Source organism: Centroberyx gerrardi, chromosome 10 (genome assembly GCF_048128805.1).
Source record: "Centroberyx gerrardi isolate f3 chromosome 10, fCenGer3.hap1.cur.20231027, whole genome shotgun sequence".
NCBI classification, from domain to species: domain Eukaryota; kingdom Metazoa; phylum Chordata; class Actinopteri; order Beryciformes; family Berycidae; genus Centroberyx; species Centroberyx gerrardi.
The window spans coordinates 19,873,681-19,893,300 of NC_136006.1; the positions used below are offsets into that span (position 1 = coordinate 19,873,681).

A 19,620-nucleotide genomic window follows, 5' to 3' on the forward strand; every position below is an offset into this window, starting at 1 on the left:
TTTTTTTATTATTTAAAATGCCTTTACACACATGGTTATCCAGCCACATTTGAAATGTTAGCTTCATGATGACTGGACTAATTGTTTGGGCCATAACTTTATCTTTTTCTCAGTTGGTGGTGTACCTCACTCCATGAATGTTATATCCCAAGTTTGATGTTGACAGGTCATCCCTAGGGCGATAACTGTCAAAAATTATAAATGCCTGGAAAGCCATCATGGTCACTTATCAAGTTTCAGCACTATAGGACAAGCAATGTGAGAAATATGGTCTCTATGCTCTGGCTTTTTACTATAATGGACCATGGCCAATTGGGGTCTTATCATGCAAGAAGTTGCTCCTCCAACCACTCATGCTGCACACTTTCTGACAGTGTCTCAATCAGAATCAGAATCAGAATCAGCTTTATTGGCCAAGTATGTACACATACAAGGAATTTGACTCCGGTTTTTTCGTTGCTCTCAATGTACTTACACAGAATAAATATACAGCTAAAAACAACAAAATGAACAGAGGTAAACCTAAACATCTAACTACTATGTACAAATATGCATATATATAAAAAAGTATTTTAAAAGAGTATATATATATATATATATATATATATACGCATATGTAAACAACACTAGGACAATAGTGCAATGGTGCAGAGTGCAAAGATGCTGGAATAAATGCTGGAATAAATATTATATATTATATACACAAATCAGATATTGTACAGATGATGATGATGGGGGAGGGGGCCTTTCACTCCTGTTTTTTTGGAGGGGGGGGGGTAATTATATACATGGTGATGATGGGGGAGGAGGAGCAGGAGGAAATCCCTGTTCTGGGCCTTTCACTCCTGCTTTTGCACAGGGATAGTTTCTGTCACTGTGTGACAAGTATCAAGTATCAAGTATCCTCTCTCAGGAAATTGTAGTCTAACCCTAATAAAACAGGGCAAAGACAACAGGAGCTAAATCACCTAATACATTGGGGTGCCTGGGATGACCAGGGGTCCTAAAGTATCTTTCTTATTGAAGTTAGTGCAATGAGAGAATGTAGACAGTTAACCTATGTAATACTGATATCTAACCGCAGAAAATCCTCTCAGATGGCGTTTCTTGGGACACAATATTTTGGGGGGGGTCTTTTACTTAAAATGGTTTGGGAACCCCTACCCTCGTTAACTACCCTCGTTAACTACCCATAGCGAGGCTAATGCTAGCTGGCTGCTGTGAGGACAGATGCTGATGCTGCGGTGGGAGGTGTTTCGGCTGAAGGCTCAGGCCGTGCGCATGCGCGAAGCTGTTTCCGACATCATCCCTTTTGTGTGTGCAGCTTTAAACACCGAGGCCAGATTCACGTAAATACAAAACGGTAAGCATTGTCATTAGCTAAACAATCCATAGTGTTATTTTCCAATGCCACGGATAAATAGAGTGCTGATAATCAGACCAACGCTAGCCAATAGCTGCCTGTGTTAAAGGTACAGTAGGTTAGCCAGCGACATCAGCTAACGCGTTAGCCTGCTGCCAAGCCGGTGCATTTACATTCGGTTTTAATTGTGCTGGAATTAGCAAACGGTTTGGCTTCTGGCTTATTATATTATGTCATATTTCAGTTTCAGTCTCAATAATTTACTCTCTCTCCCATTTTACTGCACCTTTCATCGTCTCATTATGTCCATCTGAGTCTGAAATAAAAATGTCAACTGGTCTGTCATGTTTAATACTGGAATGGGGTTTGGTTTGTGTTAGTAGGTTGCTCTCAACATGACGTCTCGCGGAGGCCCCAGAGCTGCTGGTACAGATGGAAGTGACTTTAAACACAGAGAGAAGGTGGCCTCGCATTACCAGATGAGGCAAGTAGCCAACTGTTTCTCATCTATGAGCTCTCATTGGTCATAAAATAGAAGGTAGCTATATCAGCCAATATCTACAAGGACCTCTCTGCACACGCCCTAACTGTCCAATGTCTCCTTGATTGCAGTGCTTCTCTGAAGTCGGAGGTTCGGAAGTTAAACTTTGTCCACCTTCTGATCTGGCTGCTGGTGGCTGCCCAGGTGACCGTCAGCCACTTCAACCTGGTGTCACATGACATAGTATCGGCGCCATACCAATGGGAGTACCCCTACCTACTCAGCTTCCTGCCCCTGTTCTCCAGCAGTGTGTCACTTCCAAAGAACAACATCAGCTACCTGGTCATATCCATGATCAGCTCAGGGCTTTTCTCTGTGGCACCCCTCATCTATGGCAGTATGGAGATGTTCCCTGTGGCCCAGCTGCTCTACCGCCACGGCAAGGCCTACCGCTTCATTTTTGGCTTCTCTGCTGTGACTGTTATGTACCTAGTGATGGTGGTAGCTGTCCAGGTGCACGCCTGGCAGATATACTACAGCAAAAAGCTGTTGGACTCATGGTTCAACACCACTCAGGAGAAGAAGAAGAAATAATGGAATGAGGAATGTTGTGACTGGGCAAAACTGTGTTTTTATGTTCATTTATATATTGGTTATAAAATGTATTTATGTGTTGTTATTTATTCAGTCATCATTTGTTATGTAACATCATACTGTAGCAAGCCAGAGTTCTCATATAAGCAGATGTAAAATAGAGCAAGGAGATTTACATTTCTAGCATGGATAATTTTTAAGTTTTGTTGCCCCATCATTAATTTAAGCTAGATCAATATGACTAATTAGTAAAGAATTTAAATTCAAACAGTGTCAGTCTGATGCTGAGTGTCCAGTTCACTCAGTGAGGGGAGTGGCACAGTAAAGCAATATCCACAAACATGACCTGCAATCACTCAGCACAAAGAGAGCTGCAGTCAGAGCAGATCCACCCTCTTCATCACTGCCTCCAGGTTGCCGTCTGTCTCTTGTCAGGGCAGTTTTGTCATCACTCTAAAAATGTTGCAATGATTTGAACAGATGGAGTGAAGCAAGTTCACACTTAAACAAGTACAACACTAAAGGCGTGAACTATGTTCCAGCATATAGATTTTGCCTAGCAATAGCTATGTATTAAAGGAAGTAGGTTTGCCTTTGCTGTGTGCTGATGTTGTCTCCTCTGTCCTTAAGTCTACCTCTCATTATATCTGAGTTTTGTTTTGTTTTTTTGCACCATTAATAAAAGGGAAAGGTGATCATCACAGCACTTGCCTCTACTTTTATGTTTCTATCTGGTCTACTCATGCAGCATCACAAAGCCAGCTTAGTAGCTGCCATATATCACTGTAAAAATGGAAATGCAAAACAGAATAGATACATTATTCGTTCTCCAGATGTTTGAATTTGAAGTTTATCTTTTGATATATAAAGATGAGTGCATCATAAAACACTATTAGTAATTCGTGCCAAATGGTCTGCGACTGCGCACGATGAATGCCACGTACTGGTTGACGTTGACAGTCGGGACACTTCCTGATGCTGGCAATCAGGTCTAGCTAGCTAACAGATTTGCGTTTCACGGTGTCGGGAAAACCTGTAAAACACAGTGTGGTCAAGTCGTCTGATTCAGGTGAGAGGATTTTCTGAGGTTTAGAACCTCACAAAAGTATAATTTGTTTTTAACTACACTGCAGTCTTTGTGGTATCGCTGCTTGACTGTTATGTAGCTAGCTAATTAATAATTAGCCTTAGCTAGCTAACGTTACGTGTGCTACGCAGGCAGCTAACGCTAGCTCGCCCAAACAGGTGTCGGGAATGATTTCTAGGAAGTAAAAAGGCTTTATTGTTCTTTCATTGAAATCCCAAGGGAAGTGAATTTGATACATTACTAAATCAATAAGGCTATAGCTTACCTAGCCTCTGAATGCCCATCAAAGCTTCAACACAGTAACGTTAAACCGTTTTGCCGGCTTGTGGCAAAAAAAGTGAAATTGTGTTGATTATTTAGCAGAAACTCATGGCCCAGTATACAACTGGATATCACATTATTGCCGTTGTCTTTATTTGGCATGCATCGTTTACAGTCGTATCAGTGACACTGGAGAGTGGTGAAACGGCCTAGCTAACGTTAGCGATCGCTAGATTGCAAGATTGCATTTTTCTGCGCCACTGACGGATGACTCTGCATTTAAACTCATTTATGATTCTAACGTTACTTCTTTGATATTGTCAACCTTTGATTCTGATGTAAGTTAGCTTATGTGGGGGAATCGTCTTTGCGATAGAAATCAGTTTGTTTCTGTCCTCGTTTAGCTGTTTTGCTAAACGTTAGCTAAGATATAGCCACACAATCCCTAGCATCCAGCCAATTATTCATCTGGCAAGGATTGGTAACGTTACAGTTTGCCTGGAATTGGATTCACAGCTCAGATTATATTGTCCAAGCTAGCACATCACCTGATAAGGTTCACCCAACTGGTGACTGAAAAAGACCAACCGAGACCAATTTTTTTTTTTTAACACAGACTGTTAAGGCTAACTTGGCTATATACAGATGTACAGTTTATAACGTATGCAGATTTCAAACTGCATACCAAATGGCCTAAATCCGGTAGTTTCACCTATTGTCACCGCCCTGTATAAGTCTTGATACTATCCCCCTTTCACTGATCACATCACATTGTTTTCAAAGGTCCACTCAGCGCATGTGGGAGCTTTTATTCTCTTATCAAATGGGTTGGTGTTTTGGGTCAAAGTCTGTAAGGAGATCTGTAATATCAGAATAGCCTTTGCCACGTCACAGGGTGATATTTGAACCTTAGACTTTGGGAGCAGAGTGAAACTGTATGGCATTATAACATAGCATACGGGTAGTTTCCAACTTTTCCTTACAGTGAATCAGCCTTGATTGGATTGTTTTGTTTTTGTGACAAAGGTGATAGACTTTTTAAATTGATCAATGTGGTTATAGACTGCCCATGGTTATAGACTGAGCTTGTGACCCCAAACGCTGCTAGTTCAAATCCTTTTACCAGGCTGTAAAAATCTGGTTTGTGGAAGTGAATGGGAAGCACTCTCTCCTCCCTTTATAACTATCAGGGTGCCCTTGAGCAAGGCATTAAACCTCAGACAGTCAGTCAGCTGCTCATTTCACCATAATAGAATGTGGTTGTTATTGTAACAGCCACATTATTATCATACCAGCTATCAGGTGTGTGACATTTCTCCACTGTAGCCACTTCCCCTAGGCTGTTGCCTATTCATAAAAGCAAGCTGAGGCAAACTCTCTAAAATGAAATGATACATGGTATAAAAACAAAATTTCAATAGCAAATTAAATCTCTATGATGAGATGCCAAGGTAAAACAGGCTACTGTGCAACCTGCACCATTTTTTTTTACATCAAGCAATAGTCAAAGCAAGTATAAAGGATCTGATATTACCATCCACTGTACTCTTTTGCCAAGGCAGAGTACTAGGGATGTAACGATACATTCAGCTTACGGTTTGGTTCAGTTCACAATGCTAGGTTCATGTTCAATATTATCACAATATTTTGAGCAAAATCTGAATGAAGACAATTATGACTGAAAATATCCCTTTTTATTTCTGACAGAAAACAAAACAAAGGTGCAAATCATAAACAGGGTGACTACAAGTTTCTGTAATTTTATTTGAACTGGCATTAAAAAGATCTTAACAAGTTTTAGATTCAAACTTGTTAAGATCTTTTTAATGCCAGTTCAAATAAAATATAAGACCAATTTTAACTCCAAATAGCCTAAAAAACAAATAGCCTGAAAAAAAAAAAACAGTAAAGTATACTATACATCTGCATAACCAGGGAAATTTCAACCAGAGAACCAGGGAAAGAGAAACATGTTTTTAAGACCTCTTTGTCATTGTATCTGATAAAGGAGAAAATGTGAAATCTGAAGCTCCTCTCGTTTTGCCATAGTGTCCTTATTTATAAATCATGTGATTCTTCAAGTCGTTTTGACTTGGAGCCCTTAGTGACTGCATTTGACCACCCCAAGGTGAATAATCACTCCCGGTTCAGTTCATGGTTGTATACCTTAGAGGAGAGGGGGATTTTTGCTGAATCCAAAAGTCTGGACTTCCCCTGACTTGCTGACTTGCGGACTTAACAGCACACTCCTGTGAAGTCCAGGAGGGGTTAGGACTGTCCCTTGCCAAAATTCATCAAGTCTGTAAGTGCTCTCATGCAGACTTTTAGGGGGTTCTACTGACTTCCTTAGCAATTATTATGAATGACTGGACGTCTCCAGGTTGTAGGCCTACTTGTCCGGTGGAAATGGGGCTTTAGCCAACTTGCCTGCTTAAATAAAGTTTAAAGTTTACCGTGTAAAGCAGTCATTCAGGGAAGCGGTTTCTTGTGTAATCAGAATACGGTCAAAGGTAGTCAAAAGCTACCAGTGCTCTTTTGTCATACTTCAGGAATGAAATAGAAATAGCCATTAATTTATATTGAGAAAGAGAGAAGGGAATCTGAGCCAAACAGTCCTGCATAAAGCATGTTGCTTAGTTTGTTGTTTTTAAAGTAATTTTTCCCCTGATCCCGTTAAGCGGTGGGAGCAGAAGAGGTCGGGCGGCACCATGAACGGCCAGCTGGACCTGAGCGGGAAGCTGATCATCAAAGCCCAGTTGGGCGACGACATCAGACGCATCCCCATCCATAATGAGGACATCACCTATGACGAGCTGGTGCTGATGATGCAGCGTGTCTTCCGGGGCAAGCTGCAGAGCAACGACGAGGTCACCATCAAATACAAGGATGAAGGTGAGTCAGGACACAGGACCTGGGTCAAGGACCAAGGCAGATCTCCTGTCGTCATGAGGTTTTGTGAGTAAAAGTGTCAGTGTTTAGGATACGTTTTGAGGGTAAGTGTTGGTGTTTTGGATAAGTTTTGAGGGTCAGTGTTTAGGATAAGTTTTGAGGGTCAGTGTTTAGGATACGTTTTGGGAGGGTTTTGAGGGTAAGTGTCGGTGTTTAGGATACGTTTTGAGGGTAAGTGTCGTGTTTAGGATACGTTTTGGGAGGGTTTTGAGGGTAAGTGTCGGTGTTTAGGATACGTTTTGGGAGGGTTTTGAGGGTAAGTGTCGGTGTTTAGGATACGTTTTGGGAGGGTTTTGAGGGTAAGTGTCGGTGTTTAGGATACGTTTTGGGAGGGTTTTGAGGGTAAGTGTCGGTGTTTAGGATACGTTTTACGGTAAGTGTCGGTGTTTAGGATAAGTTTTGAGGGTCAGTGTTTAGGATAAGTTTTGGGAGGGTTTTGAGGGTAAGTGTCGGTGTTTAGGATACGTTTTACGGTAAGTGTCGGTGTTTAGGATAAGTTTTGAGGGTCAGTGTTTAGGATAAGTTTTGGAAGGGTTTTGAGGGTAAGTGTCGGTGTTTAGGATAAGTTTTGAGGGTCAGTGTTTAGGATAAGTTTTGAGGGTCAGTGTTTAGGATAAGTTTTGGAAGGGTTTTGAGGGTAAGTGTCGGTGTTTAGGATAAGTTTTGAGGGTCACTGTTTAGGATGAGTTTTTCTCAGGCAAAGTGATTTGGTTATCATAAACTAATGTTCACTAGATGTATCAAGCCATGTAATCCCAATAAGAGACAATAAGCTCCTGTCCTCAACATTTTCCTTTAGCATAGATAATATGCTATACAGTGTATCATCTGTTCTCTCTACTCCCTTTTTGTAGATGATGACCTCATCACTATCTTCGACAGCTCTGACCTCTCCTTCGCCATCCAGTGCAGTAGAATACTCAAACTCACTTTGTTTGGTAAGACATTAAAGCATTTCCTTCCTGTCCTTATAGACACACATAGCCTGGCTAGTGAATTGTGCTATGAGAAATCTAACATTTTAGCCTATATAATGTTTTTTTCTAAACAATATAATAATTGAATCATGATAAACTGTAGGGTAACAGGTTTCTCATCCACTGTTATGAATGAGAATTCATTTACAGCAACCTATCACTGGAGGGCAGTGCCTCACACAACAAGCTCAGCTCCTCTCTGTCTAACTGACAGTTGTCTCCACTCCCTCCTGACTAATACGGCATGGGATTTATGTGCCTCTTGCACTGCTGGTTCAGCAGACAAATGGTGTGACAGGCAAATAGATAGATGCATCATTTGTGCCAGTTATACTGGTTCTTGCTCTCTGTTTTTGAATATGTGCCAGCCTAGCCTAGGGCAACGCTCATAGTCACCCAGTAGTGCTGTAGTCATCTGATTTCAGGTGCATTACATTGAAAACTATCTTTCAGTCCCTAAGGAGGGACTGTCCCTGAAGTGGGAGGCTGCATGTGTCAGTAGCACTATATACGTAGCATAAAGTTGTGTTGTAAGATGACGAAGCTTCTTACAGGCGTAATTGTAGTGTAATACCTTAGTTGCCATATGCTTTGGATCAACTTGTGTCTGTCAGTGGGTCTTCATGTCAGCTATGGAGTAGTGTTTTCTATGCATACACACACACACTACACTTGAATCTGTAATGATAACATGATGTAGTTTCCTGTACTCTGTTCCCAATTAGTCCACTGTTGCATCCACCATCCCTGCTATTATTAGCCAGGGAGCAGAAAGAATCTTTTTTTTTATTTTTTATTTTTTTTTAGACATTTTACTCCTTGCCAATTAGGGCTGAGCGCTGGAACACCAGCACGTGTCATGACCTCACGTGGATCTGATATTCTCAGTTGTGTGTTGAGATTCAGAGCAAGTGAGAATAGCTGGATTGTCATGGAAGCCCATGTCTCAGTCCAGTGCCTCTTAACCCCCGTGCGTCTCTGCTCAGTGTCTTACACTCACAGAGAGAAACCCAAGATCCAGTAAGGAATGTACAACAGGACAATTAGAATGCTGGGGGATTTTCTTACATTCAGTCTTGTGTAGTGCAAACTTGACTCCTGAGTCCCGCAGTTCTAGTGGGGAAATAGGAGTTGAAAGTATTTGGTGCATTCTGGGCAGTGCAGGCCACATAGGGTCACAATGCCAAGCCAGCGTACTTTATGGACCGTGTAGGTACATGGTGAAGAATTTCCTCCAGTGTTTCCAAAGTTTGGCAGTGTAATGATGGACTTGATGTTGTTGTTTTTCTTTTCATCTTTATTAACATTCCGTTTAGCAAGTTCAGTATCTTATCTTTGGACAGGCACTAAGGTCTCTTACTCTATTAACTGTAAACTGATCAGGCTAGCATTGGCTAAATGGCTACTGCACTGTTGGCTCACTAAATATACTGCCATTTGATAATTGCTAGTTTTGTGAAGCAAATATACTGTAAGATACAGCTGATTACAAATAGGTTACCTCCTCAACATGTGTGCAATGTTTCAAACTTTGCCTCTCTATTCAGTTTCTATCAGCACAGTCACAGTCCGACCTGAAGGAGCACCAACTGACCAATACCATGCACTGCATCATAGGTGCAATGAATTCTGTGCTTGACAGCATTAAATCTTTTTTTTTTAACTATACCACGAAGAAACATAATGGTGATAATGGGGACAGATCCCTCATTCATGATACACACATATTCAGTTTTCAGAACTAATAGCTTTTGCTAGTTTAATGAGCTGCAGAAATTCCAGTCATACCCTACAATAGGTAGCCACTGTGCATATAATACAGATTTTAGTTTATTTGTTTTACATTATGCAACTGCCATATACAGTATGTCACAGAGAGCTATTTTTGCCTCACCTAATGATGAGCTAATGCTGCTTGGTTTGTTTGCCATATTTATGGTGGGTGACCTGAGATCTGAGCACTAGTGAGTGTTAATCTGATTCAAACCCTACCCTACACACTGCCCCTACTGGTCTGGTTTGGGACCTGCTGGCTATTGACATTTTCTGTGCAATCAGACCCAGAAATTCTCAGTGCATCAAGGAGCTCACTTCTTTAACTCAGTCCTAGACCATGATCTATGACAACCAGAGGTTCAGGTTCAAGGCTCTGTTGTCCCAAATGGGAAGTAATTACAATTAATAAGATTCATATTCAGAAACATACAAAGACATTAATAAATGTAGGGACTGGGGGATCTGCGTCTTCTGTTAAAGCGATCAGGGCTCAAGTTCTATCCATCACCTTCCTCGAGGTCAAACGCACAGGGGGAGGCTGCTGTGTGGAGATGGAGAAATGTTTGTCTTGGCTCAGCCGCATTCTCCCAACAAATAACAAGGATGATTTGCTCACTTTCACATTTCTCTTTCTCTTTCTTCGTCTTTCTCCATCTCTGTCATCTCCAGTGAATGGTCAGCCGCGGCCCTTGGAGTCCAGTCAGGTGAAGTACCTGCGCAGGGAGCTCATTGAGCTCAGGAACAAAGTAAACAGCCTCCTGGATAGCCTGGAGCCCCCCACAGAGCCTGGCCTGGCTGCTACAGCACCAGACAGTGGTAAACACTCACACACACACACACACACACAAACTTGCATTCCTTATTTGAGTTTGTCTGGTTTTCAAAACTGGTCATCAAATTAGTTCAACATGAGTACAGTTGATTTTACTGCCCTATAAGGAAAAACACCCCACATATATGCAATTGAGATTTTACTAGACTCTATCATACATATATACATAGACACAGATAGACTTGCTGGATCCACAACAAAGGTTCTGCTTCATTAGATAATGAGGCACTCATAGACACAATCCAGTTGACTTGATTTCTCTTATTTTGTTAGATCATAAACCTCTGTTATGTCTCTAAAGACCCCTGATGGAGATTACATGGTCTCCTTAACAAATAACACTTGTTCATATTCCAGATACCCACAGCCAGAATCATTAGGTCAGTATCCCACATAGTGATGTTTAGCGGGGGATCTGGGATCTGGCACCAGGCTGAGGCAAACAGGTGGATTTGTTTTTCAGAGTCAAGTGGAAGAGTCTAATCAAGTTCTTTTACAAGGCTTTTGCGGTGTTCACGTTTAAAAACCCATAGTTTGTAAAGAATAGTCTCTCAAATCACTTGTAACGCATGCTGTGGTTTTATGGTCTAATAATGGATCTGTTTATAATGAACTCTCCTTCAATTTAGAGCCAATTGTTGAATGCGTACACTGCCATGTTGCCACTCACTTGTTCTCTGCTTGCATCCATTTCTGTGTTTTTAGTTTGTCTGGTTACCTCTGTTTAACGATTTCTGTCTCTCTCCTTTCGTCTCCCTCTCTCCAGAATCAGTGGATCGACGTGAGGGCAAGGCGATGGCGGCAGACCCCGCAGTGAAGCAGGCCACCCCGGTCAGCGCAGCCAGCATGTCAGCCTTCGACCCACTGAAGAACCAGGATGAGGTCAACAAGAATGTCATCTCCGCTTTCGGCCTGAGCGAGGACCAGGCCCCAGGTACTGCACACTACCCTGTACCCTACCCTCTATAACCATCACTAATTAGACTTTCATTCTCTTTTATTTCTCTTAATGTATAATTGAGGATGGGACAGTATATCGAAATTCAGTATATCGCAATACAAAAATACAATACGTATTGTGGGGCAGAAAAATGAATCACGATATTGGCTACATTTTATTCTGCTGTAGTAATCACAAATGAGACGGCTTGCCCATCACAGTTTCACAAACTCTCCATCGATATTATATTATTTTCACTTTGTAATGACATTTTTGTTGTTTACGTTCTAGCAAGCCATTGCTAGAAAGATTTGTGGCTCAGAAATAAACATAATTCTGCACAGTCAGACTTTGTTGTCATTGAACTTTTATTTATTATCCTACATTGTATCATAGTTGTATGGAATCGTGAACCTCATATCCCGTATCGAAATCGTCTCGTAGGATAAGTACATCGTCCCATCCCTGTGTGAAGGCGTTCATATCTCCATGTCTGTCTCCATCTGTGCCGTCCAACTAGCTCCCCCCGGGATTGCAGCTGAGGAGCGCTCAGGAACCCCCGACAGCATTGCCTCCTCCTCGTCTGCAGCCCCCCAGCCAGGAGTGCCCCCCCAACCACAGGCTCCCTATGCAGGAGTACAGCAGGGACCCCCAGCGGCCATGGACGGTGAGACATACACACACACAGCTATCCTCAAGTATGCCCAGATATGCACACGCCACATTTAACATAGCATGATGGGGGCCACACACACACACACTGAGGCAGGGACATATCCATATAAGAAAGTGTGTACAATGGCATAATGTCTTTATGACCACAGGGAGTCGGAGACCCAGCAGTGTGGGTGGTTTAGCACTTTTTCTTTTACAATGCTGGTGGTGTTTGCGGGGTGTACTTCTAAAATTGCTACCAAACGCGCCTCACTAAAATTTCACCCCCTATTGAGCGAGGAAGTTGGAATAATTTGCCCTTAAAACACCGATTCAAGGTCTTTCTTTTCCAGAAGAGTAGTTCTGGTTCAGATCTAATAATACTAAGGTAGGGTGCCATTATCTGACTGGAAATGTATCCCATGGTAGCTTTTATTGCTGGAATGTTTTGATTGGTTAATCTGGCATGTCTTCGGAGCATTCTGTCCCAGTAGTATTTATTCTTGTAATAGATGTCACAGTCCACCACCCAGACTTGTTTTTCTCCACTATTCCCCTCTCGTATTTTGACTACACTTTATAAGAGTCAGTCAGTGTCATCATAATTTAATGTCTTTTCTTTTCATGTGAAGATTTGTCCGGAATCATAGACACTACAAAATGCTATTTTTATTATATTGTGCACACATGAGTTGAATCCAGTCTTACTGTGGTCAGACACACACACCTCTCTTTTACACATACAGACGCCCTCTCCTTTTCTTCATGACTATGACTGAAGCATTTGCTCTAGGAACACATGCAGCCACATGCAGTCAGTTCTGTTTTATTGAATCTAATAGTGTGCCACACTTGCTCAGTCTGTCCGCCTTCCGCTGTGAGATATCATTTCCTGTCACTTTTGAGTTTGCCCACTCTTGAAACAATTAAATTTTCATGTGTGATTTAGAGCTTGACTGACTGTAGGCTAGGATCAAGGAATGCACCAGATCTACTGTGTGCCTAGAGCTGCAACGATTAATCCATTAATCCATTAATCCATTAGTTGTCAACTATTAAATTAATCGCCAACTATTTTGATAATCGGTTTGAGTAATTTTTTAAGAAAAATAAGTCAAAATTCTCTAAATTCCAGCTTCTTAAATGTGAATATTTTCTGGTTTCTTTACTCCTCTATGACAGTAAACTGAATATCTTTGGGTTGTGGACAAAACAAGACATTTGAGGACGTCATCTTGGGCTTTGGGAAACACTGATCGACATTTTTCACCATTTTCTGACATTTTATAGACCAAACAACTAATCGATTAATCAAGAAAATAATCGACAATGAAAATAATCGTTAGTTGCAGCCCTAAGTGTGGCATTTTGATTAAGTTCAACTTGACTGCTACTCACCTCACACTGGGCTACAGGTAATTGTCTCATTTTCATCCAGCCAAGGGAACCATAGTTTTATATTAGATTAGACGAAATGGCAAAAAATAGTATATCAAGTATATTGATATGAATAGAAAAAATGGAGAGGAATGGAAATAATACAAAATTACAATTAAAAGAACATATTGAGGATAATGAAAAGAATAAATAAATATATACTGTCTTCGTTAACAGATTTGCATGTTGGCAGATGTTTGCAGTTTACACATTTACAATTTACAGCATATACTAGCATGCAAATACTGTTCCCTCGTCTTGGCAAAGGCCGGATACATCCTGCTGTTACAGCAACTCAACAGGTTTCATTGAATGAGAAATGAGCCCCGAGTCTCACCACTGAGGAATCTTAATCAACTCTGTGTAAACAAGAGTATCCATGGATTTAGCATTCATCTTAATCAGGAGAGGCGTTATCGTGGCACTCCCCTGTGTGTTATCTCTAACACGGATATGTTAAACCCAAGGCCTCATGGAAAAGAGCTTGTCTCCGCTCGGCCAGGCAAGAGAGATAAATGAACGAGGGTTCAGGCATACTGTATTGGAGAAGGAATGAAAACAAACAGACTTATTTCACTTCACTTTCTCAGTACAGATCCTATCTGGAATCCAGTTCAGGGGGGGAGAAATAGTTTTCCATGTTAATCTTGCATGTCCATCCTCTCTATCCAAGTTTCTCATTTTAACATCAGGGTATTCCCAGGCTTGTTTCCTATGAAGAGAGGCCCAGACAGGTGCAGCCACAGAGGTGAAGCACCCCTGTTGTTTACCACCTTGCTTTGGATGGGTTGGATCGACTCTAGCTTGTGGTTTGGCCCAGCTGGATGCGGAGGCCGCTTGAGCGTAGGAGAGCTCTCTGGTTTCACCCTGTGAGAGCTGGAACCTGCACCCAGAGCAGCCGCTTCGCTGACTCCTAACCACGCCTGCAACGCTGAAAACCAGCACACATTGGCTGTGGTATGACTGCCTTCCTCAAACTGGCGGTTTGTGGTTTGGCTTGGTCAAGGTTGCAGGCCCTGTCCATAGGGTTTAGTGTGAGTTTAGTTGGTCCAGGGGGAAGACTTGGTCACGTATTCAGACAGGGATTTAGACGGCAACGCACCATGTCTCACAAAACCAGCCAGCTCAGCAGAAAACACCCCGTGATTTTTTTATTTTTTTTTCCATAACATGAGGACTATGGGAAACAGCGCACTCCGTTGTCCCATGAGTTAGTTGTTGCTCTCGCTGCTTTGATGTTTGATTCTGACTGCTTTTCCAGGCTTCACCAGGTGTGCTGGTGTAGCCAAGGAGATAACATCACGGAGGTCCGACAGTCTGTCCAAGCCTTCCGGGGGTGCAGAAGTCAGGAGCCAAGCCACGTTTCCTCAGCTGGGGAGGGACATGTTTTTATGGAATTATGGGGGGAAGAGTTTCAAGTTCCCCCTGCTGTGTCTAGATTATAGCCCTTTTCCTCTGTGATGGTTGCGTGCAAGATGATGATCACACTTCCACTAGATCCAGTACTGACTGTGAGCAGCAGCGTGGGGTGGTGAGTAGGCAGACCACCCTATAATTGCAGGGTACAGGTCAAGCCGCTGGACATTGTTCTGTAGCTGCACCTGCGCTCTGACCCTCGTGTGGAGGGAGGCAAGTAAAAAGAAAAGAATTTCCCCACAGGGATCAATAAAGTATCGCATTACTACGCACGTTGGAAGCTCTGGCTAGATACTGTTTCACCATCTTGTGGCAGGTTGTTAGATATATCTCCAAGCCCAACGTGGCAGAGTCTTCTGGAAGTCCGCAAACAGTTCATCTACCCCTCATCCATTCCTTCCTCACTCCCTCCCTTCCTCATTTCTTTCTCGACTTCCAAGGCTGCAGATGGTTGGCACACGGCTGTAGCTGCAAGGACACGTTACTCCCAGAGAGTTGTTCCCATTGTGTGCCCAGCCCCCCTCTCCTGCTCGACCCTTCCCTCCTCTGTGCTCTCACTCAACTCCTGTGTCTGGATGCACAGACTGTTATTCAGTATGCCAGGCTCTAGGCAAATCAAAATAGCAGGGCAGACGATGCACGGGAATTTATGTAAGTAAATACATGAGGTTAGACGCCAAATGAGCATGTGTGGCCTTTTAAAGGCAGCCTTAAGCTCACTTTAATGCCAACGTAGGTTACTATTTGCCTCAAGAATGCTGCTAACAAGATCCATAAGCAGATGGTAAAGATTTTTTCCCTGTTGTCTATCCGATGCCGATGGACCCTAGCAGTAGGTTGTCTGTGCAAGAAAGAAACAAACGGTAAACAATGTACATGTGCAGCAAGGGCTCAGTTGCGTGAGGCTCTTTATCAGATGGGCAGATGTGTGCTTGGTGTGAAATGTTTGTTTCTTCAAAAACAAAGCCCATGTTCTCGTGACTCCCTTCTCATGGCATCCTTAGAGGTCAGCGGAATTACAGTCAAAAGCTTTGTTCCAATGAACATCACTTTCCCCCACTTGGGTTTTCTCTGCTCCTGAAGCAATGTGCCGACTGCGTGTGTCTCCGTAGAGCCCCCGGTCATTTCTCTGTCCCCCTGAGCAGGCTGATGGCCGGCGTCTTGGCTGCGCTGGAGTGAAATGAACTCCCCAGGCCAGCAAGGTCTGACAGCAGTGCATCCTTCCATCACTCTTACATAACACACATGATGGATAGCAGACCGGGGAGAACAGGAGAAGCAGCCAATTTCACACACATGCCTTTTCACACAATGAAGACCGTGGTGCTCATGTTAGAGCTGTTGTCAGCGGGCTAACAGATGGTTGCCACATCATTACTTATACCAATGCACAGTGAAGCTACACGGTTTCTAGCTAAGTATTCAGTTGTCAAGTGTCTCAGTGACTTCTGTCCCCCAGACGTTCTCCCACTGTAATCTAACAAATGTTCATTAGTCTGCCAGTAGTACAATTTCATGACATTTTCTGTTATGTTTTTGTTTGTTCTGACTGTGTTGTGCCTTAGCTGCTGAGACTATAGGTGTTTTTATGTGTAAATGCAAAATACATTTCCGTCATGACATTAAATGGTATCGCACTGCTTGCGGCTGTACATATCTAGCAATTATGTTGTTCTAATGTATGTGCGACTTTGAACCAGTAGATGCAAAATAAGGATTTTCTCAACAATGTGTAGTCATTGCTGATCTTTAGAGCCTGGGGCAACCAAACTTTGTTGAATTGAGGCTTTCTAACATCAGTACAGAAGAATTAGACAGGAGCTCATTGTCTCCCTGCAGGCCTTAGCCTTGCTCTGCTCAAACTCTCAGGAGTTGTAAAGCGCCCCATTATCAGCCCTCTCAAAGAGTGGAAAATCAACACTCTGGTTTTACTGGCAGTTGAAAAACCAGTGAACCCCGGTGCGGCCTTCTTTCATTATGCCTTTACTCTTGGTGCTTTTTATGTGTCGTCGCCCCATTTTACATGCCAGGCAGGAGATTTGGAAGTGAGATTCAGGCCTTGTTAAGGCAAAACACTGGTTTGCCAAGTCTTTGCATGTTTGCTGAACATGCAGAGATCCATTGGAAAACTTCGTCAGCCAGTTTAAAAAAACAAAAAACGTTTCCATGTTTTCGGAACACAAGAAAGAGCCACAATGGTGTCGCTGTCAGGCAATAGAGTATTGATTAGTGCTGACGCAAATCAAATGTGGCTCGTCTAATGTTCCAGACTAGGGTCCCTTCATTTTCAGAGGCCATTGAAGTCTTGCTATTCAGGGCACATCATTGAGAAGACGTAAGAGGTTGTAGGTGTATGGATGATGGGGACCATCCTCCACATCTGCACATAGGCAGTGTGGACTGGTGAAGTCATAGTTAATAAAAGCACAGAAGGAAGTCGCCGTCTGCAGACAGACAGGCCTGTTTGTGCAGAGGACAGCTTCTCTGCCCTGATTCAGGCACGTTTGCCTGGGTTATGAGGGTCTGTGTGCATATCTATCACGTTGATGTGTCTCTACGACAGAGCAAGAATGATTGCACGCTCGAGTGCTTTTTTTTAAATTTTTCTTTGGGTGTGTGTGTTTATGTCTGCTCTGGCACCTGTGTGCTGCTCTGTTTAGCTTGGAGCTCCACTTCTGACTGTAATGTGCCATTAAGAGTTCTGTCTGGGCACAGGGCTTTTAGGAACAAATGGTTTTATGAAAGTGGTTGCAGCTGTTTTTATTGAGGCATTTGTCTCTTTTTCTGTCCAGATCCACAGGTGCCTGTTTATGTGAAGGCATGTTATATATGTGTACCGGAGAGTGGCTCATATTAATGATGCTAGACTAGTCTTATTTCTTTTTTTTTTTGTGGCTAATACTGTATGCGTGTCTGTGTGTCTTGCAGTATACATACTGTATATTTCTGAGTGTTTGTGTACTGACACTGCGTGTCCATGTGCCTCTTCAGGTCAGGTGTACCAGCAGTACCAGGCTCCAGGAGGATACCCCCCTCAGCAACCAGCTGCCCCCCCACAGCAGCAGTACGGTATGCAGTACCCTGGTAAGAATAAAGAATGGTCACAGTAAAAAAAAAAAAAATACTAGTTGCTGCGTAGTGAATTCAACTGCCTCTTTTTTCCTAAAGTGAATTAAAGAAACTCCCTCCTTTCCTGTATGTCTCTCAGCAGGATACAGCCCCCAGCCCGGAGCCCCCCAGCCCGGCCCACCACAGCCACAGCAGCAACAGCAGCAGTTCCAGAACTACCCGCCCCCCTCCTCCCAGGCTCCCGCCCCCGGTCCGGCCCCTGCCCCGGGCTTCCAGGGTGGACAGCAGCAGCCCCCTCCGCCTCAGGGAGCTCAGCAGTATCCTCCGGGAGCCTTCCCTCCCCAAAACTATACCTCCCAGGCCTCCCAGCCTGCCAACTACAGCCTGCCCCCCGGCTCCCAGCCCGGCCCAGGGTACCAGCCCCGCCCGGGATACACCCCGCCTCCAGGCAGCACTGTCACCCCTCCACCTGGGGCCGCTAACCCGTATGCCCGCAACCGTCCCCCTTACGGTCAGGGCTACACTCAGCCAGGCCCTGGATACCGGTAAAAGAGGATAGGGAATGTTACTGATCCTCACACACACCCAAACCCTACCCTTGTGTGGCTCCAGCTCTTGTTTGGAGCGGGTGCGGTAAACATGGTGTGCTAATCTGCCCCCCTCCCTCCCCCATAAAAATATCAAGTCCAAATATGAAACAAGCAACCCCCCCAGTCCGATGGTCTATGTTTGTATGCTGTCTCTCCAACACACCACTCTGTTCTGGCCCTGGTGTATCACTTTTTTTTTTCCCCCTCTCCTTCCACCACCACCGTCCACCCTGCCCTCTTGTGTATGTCATTGTGAAGATGTAATCAGTCTGTATGCACACACCTGGGAGACCAAAACAGGCTGTTGCACGAACTCTTGTTCATTGTTCTTTTAATGGTAACGCTTCATTTCGCTAGTGAAATCAGCATCCATATTCTGCATCTCCTATCATACTTGTCAGCGGAGATCAGGTTGATACATGAAGCATCTAACCAGCCACGTTGGGTTTGCTGAGCATCTATAGACGCATTTATAAGACACTATCTAAATGAAATGTTACCCCTTTTTGTTGTTTTTGCTTAATCAATTTCACCACCATGTCGGTATTAATGCTGTGTCAATGAAACTGCCCTATGTTGGGAACACTAGCTGAGTGATGGCTCATGGGAGGCGTAGATCCCGGCATCAAGAAGGATCCTAAAATGTTTAGCCTGTTAGATCACCTCCAGTATGGCTTATTGCTATTGCTCTCTCTCTCTTTTTTTTCTCTTTAATCACTGGTTTTTACTAATATATCAAAATGGAAATTCCACCTTCAAGTGATATTAGTTGTTTATGTATAAACTGTAACATTTTTCTCTGGAACCTAATAAAAGATTGAGACCCAGTTTGGAGTCATGTATCTTTTGTTTTGATATTGTGTTGTTCCTGGCCCTGTTCTCTCTCCCTCTTTGTGTTTCTGTCTCTCTCTCTCTCTCCCTCACATTGTGGTTTCTGAGTTCATGTCTCTGTTGGGCTTGGCTTCCCCGTGCCCTTTCTCCCCCACCCGGATTTGGAAAACCGCGGTAATGCTGGTATTCCTATTTGTTTTCCTGACTGATGGTTGTGGTTGGCTGGGACGTGTGGCAAGGGAGCGTGTGGTTGGTCTTTCATGTCAAACTGTCTTACTGAGTGAGAAGAACTGTGCGCACAGGCTTTATTAAAAAGATAATTTAGAGAAGTGTGTCTAGTATAGCCCTCAGTGTATCATCTGT

At 43.3% G+C, this 19,620-nt stretch overlaps 2 protein-coding genes across 4 annotated transcripts; both read left to right on the forward strand.

The window, feature by feature from the left end:
- The first annotated feature begins 1,325 nt into the window (after positions 1–1,325).
- Positions 1,326–2,826, forward strand: jagn1a (jagunal homolog 1a). Its single transcript, XM_071919235.2, has 3 exons — positions 1,326–1,363; positions 1,744–1,847; positions 1,976–2,826. The coding sequence occupies exons 2-3, from the start codon at positions 1,759–1,761 to the stop codon at positions 2,436–2,438; spliced, it is 552 nt and encodes a 183-aa protein (XP_071775336.1). The 5' UTR covers positions 1,326–1,363; positions 1,744–1,758; the 3' UTR covers positions 2,439–2,826.
- Positions 2,827–3,379: 553 nt separating this feature from the next.
- tfg (trafficking from ER to golgi regulator) lies at positions 3,380–19,253 on the forward strand. 3 transcript variants are annotated; one of them, XM_071919220.2, is made up of 8 exons: positions 3,380–3,507; positions 6,465–6,678; positions 7,590–7,673; positions 10,158–10,304; positions 11,087–11,254; positions 11,781–11,927; positions 17,759–17,851; positions 17,976–19,253. In XM_071919220.2, exons 2-8 carry the CDS (start codon positions 6,495–6,497, stop codon positions 18,383–18,385), a joined length of 1,233 nt encoding a protein of 410 aa, XP_071775321.1. In that variant the 5' UTR covers positions 3,380–3,507; positions 6,465–6,494; the 3' UTR covers positions 18,386–19,253. The 3 variants fall into 3 exon arrangements, with proteins under 3 accessions (XP_071775321.1, XP_071775322.1, XP_071775323.1); XM_071919221.2 differs by having other exon boundaries at positions 17,979–19,253; XM_071919222.2 differs by having other exon boundaries at positions 10,158–10,301.
- The last annotated feature ends 367 nt before the right edge of the window (positions 19,254–19,620 follow it).

What these genes read in the sequence shown, in the direction of transcription:
- jagn1a (XM_071919235.2), top strand. Translation starts at nt 1,759, where the DNA reads ATGACGTCTCGCGGAGGCCCCAGAGCTGCTGGTACAGATGGAAGTGAC. An exon ending in GCCTCGCATTACCAGATGAG is followed by an intron (nt 1,848 to 1,975) that starts GCAAGTAGCCAA and finishes CCTTGATTGCAG; the next exon opens with TGCTTCTCTGAAGTCGGAGG.
- tfg (XM_071919220.2), top strand. Translation starts at nt 6,495, where the DNA reads ATGAACGGCCAGCTGGACCTGAGCGGGAAGCTGATCATCAAAGCCCAG. An exon ending in ACTCAAACTCACTTTGTTTG is followed by an intron (nt 7,674 to 10,157) that starts GTAAGACATTAA and finishes TGTCATCTCCAG; the next exon opens with TGAATGGTCAGCCGCGGCCC. An exon ending in TGCTACAGCACCAGACAGTG is followed by an intron (nt 10,305 to 11,086) that starts GTAAACACTCAC and finishes CCCTCTCTCCAG; the next exon opens with AATCAGTGGATCGACGTGAG.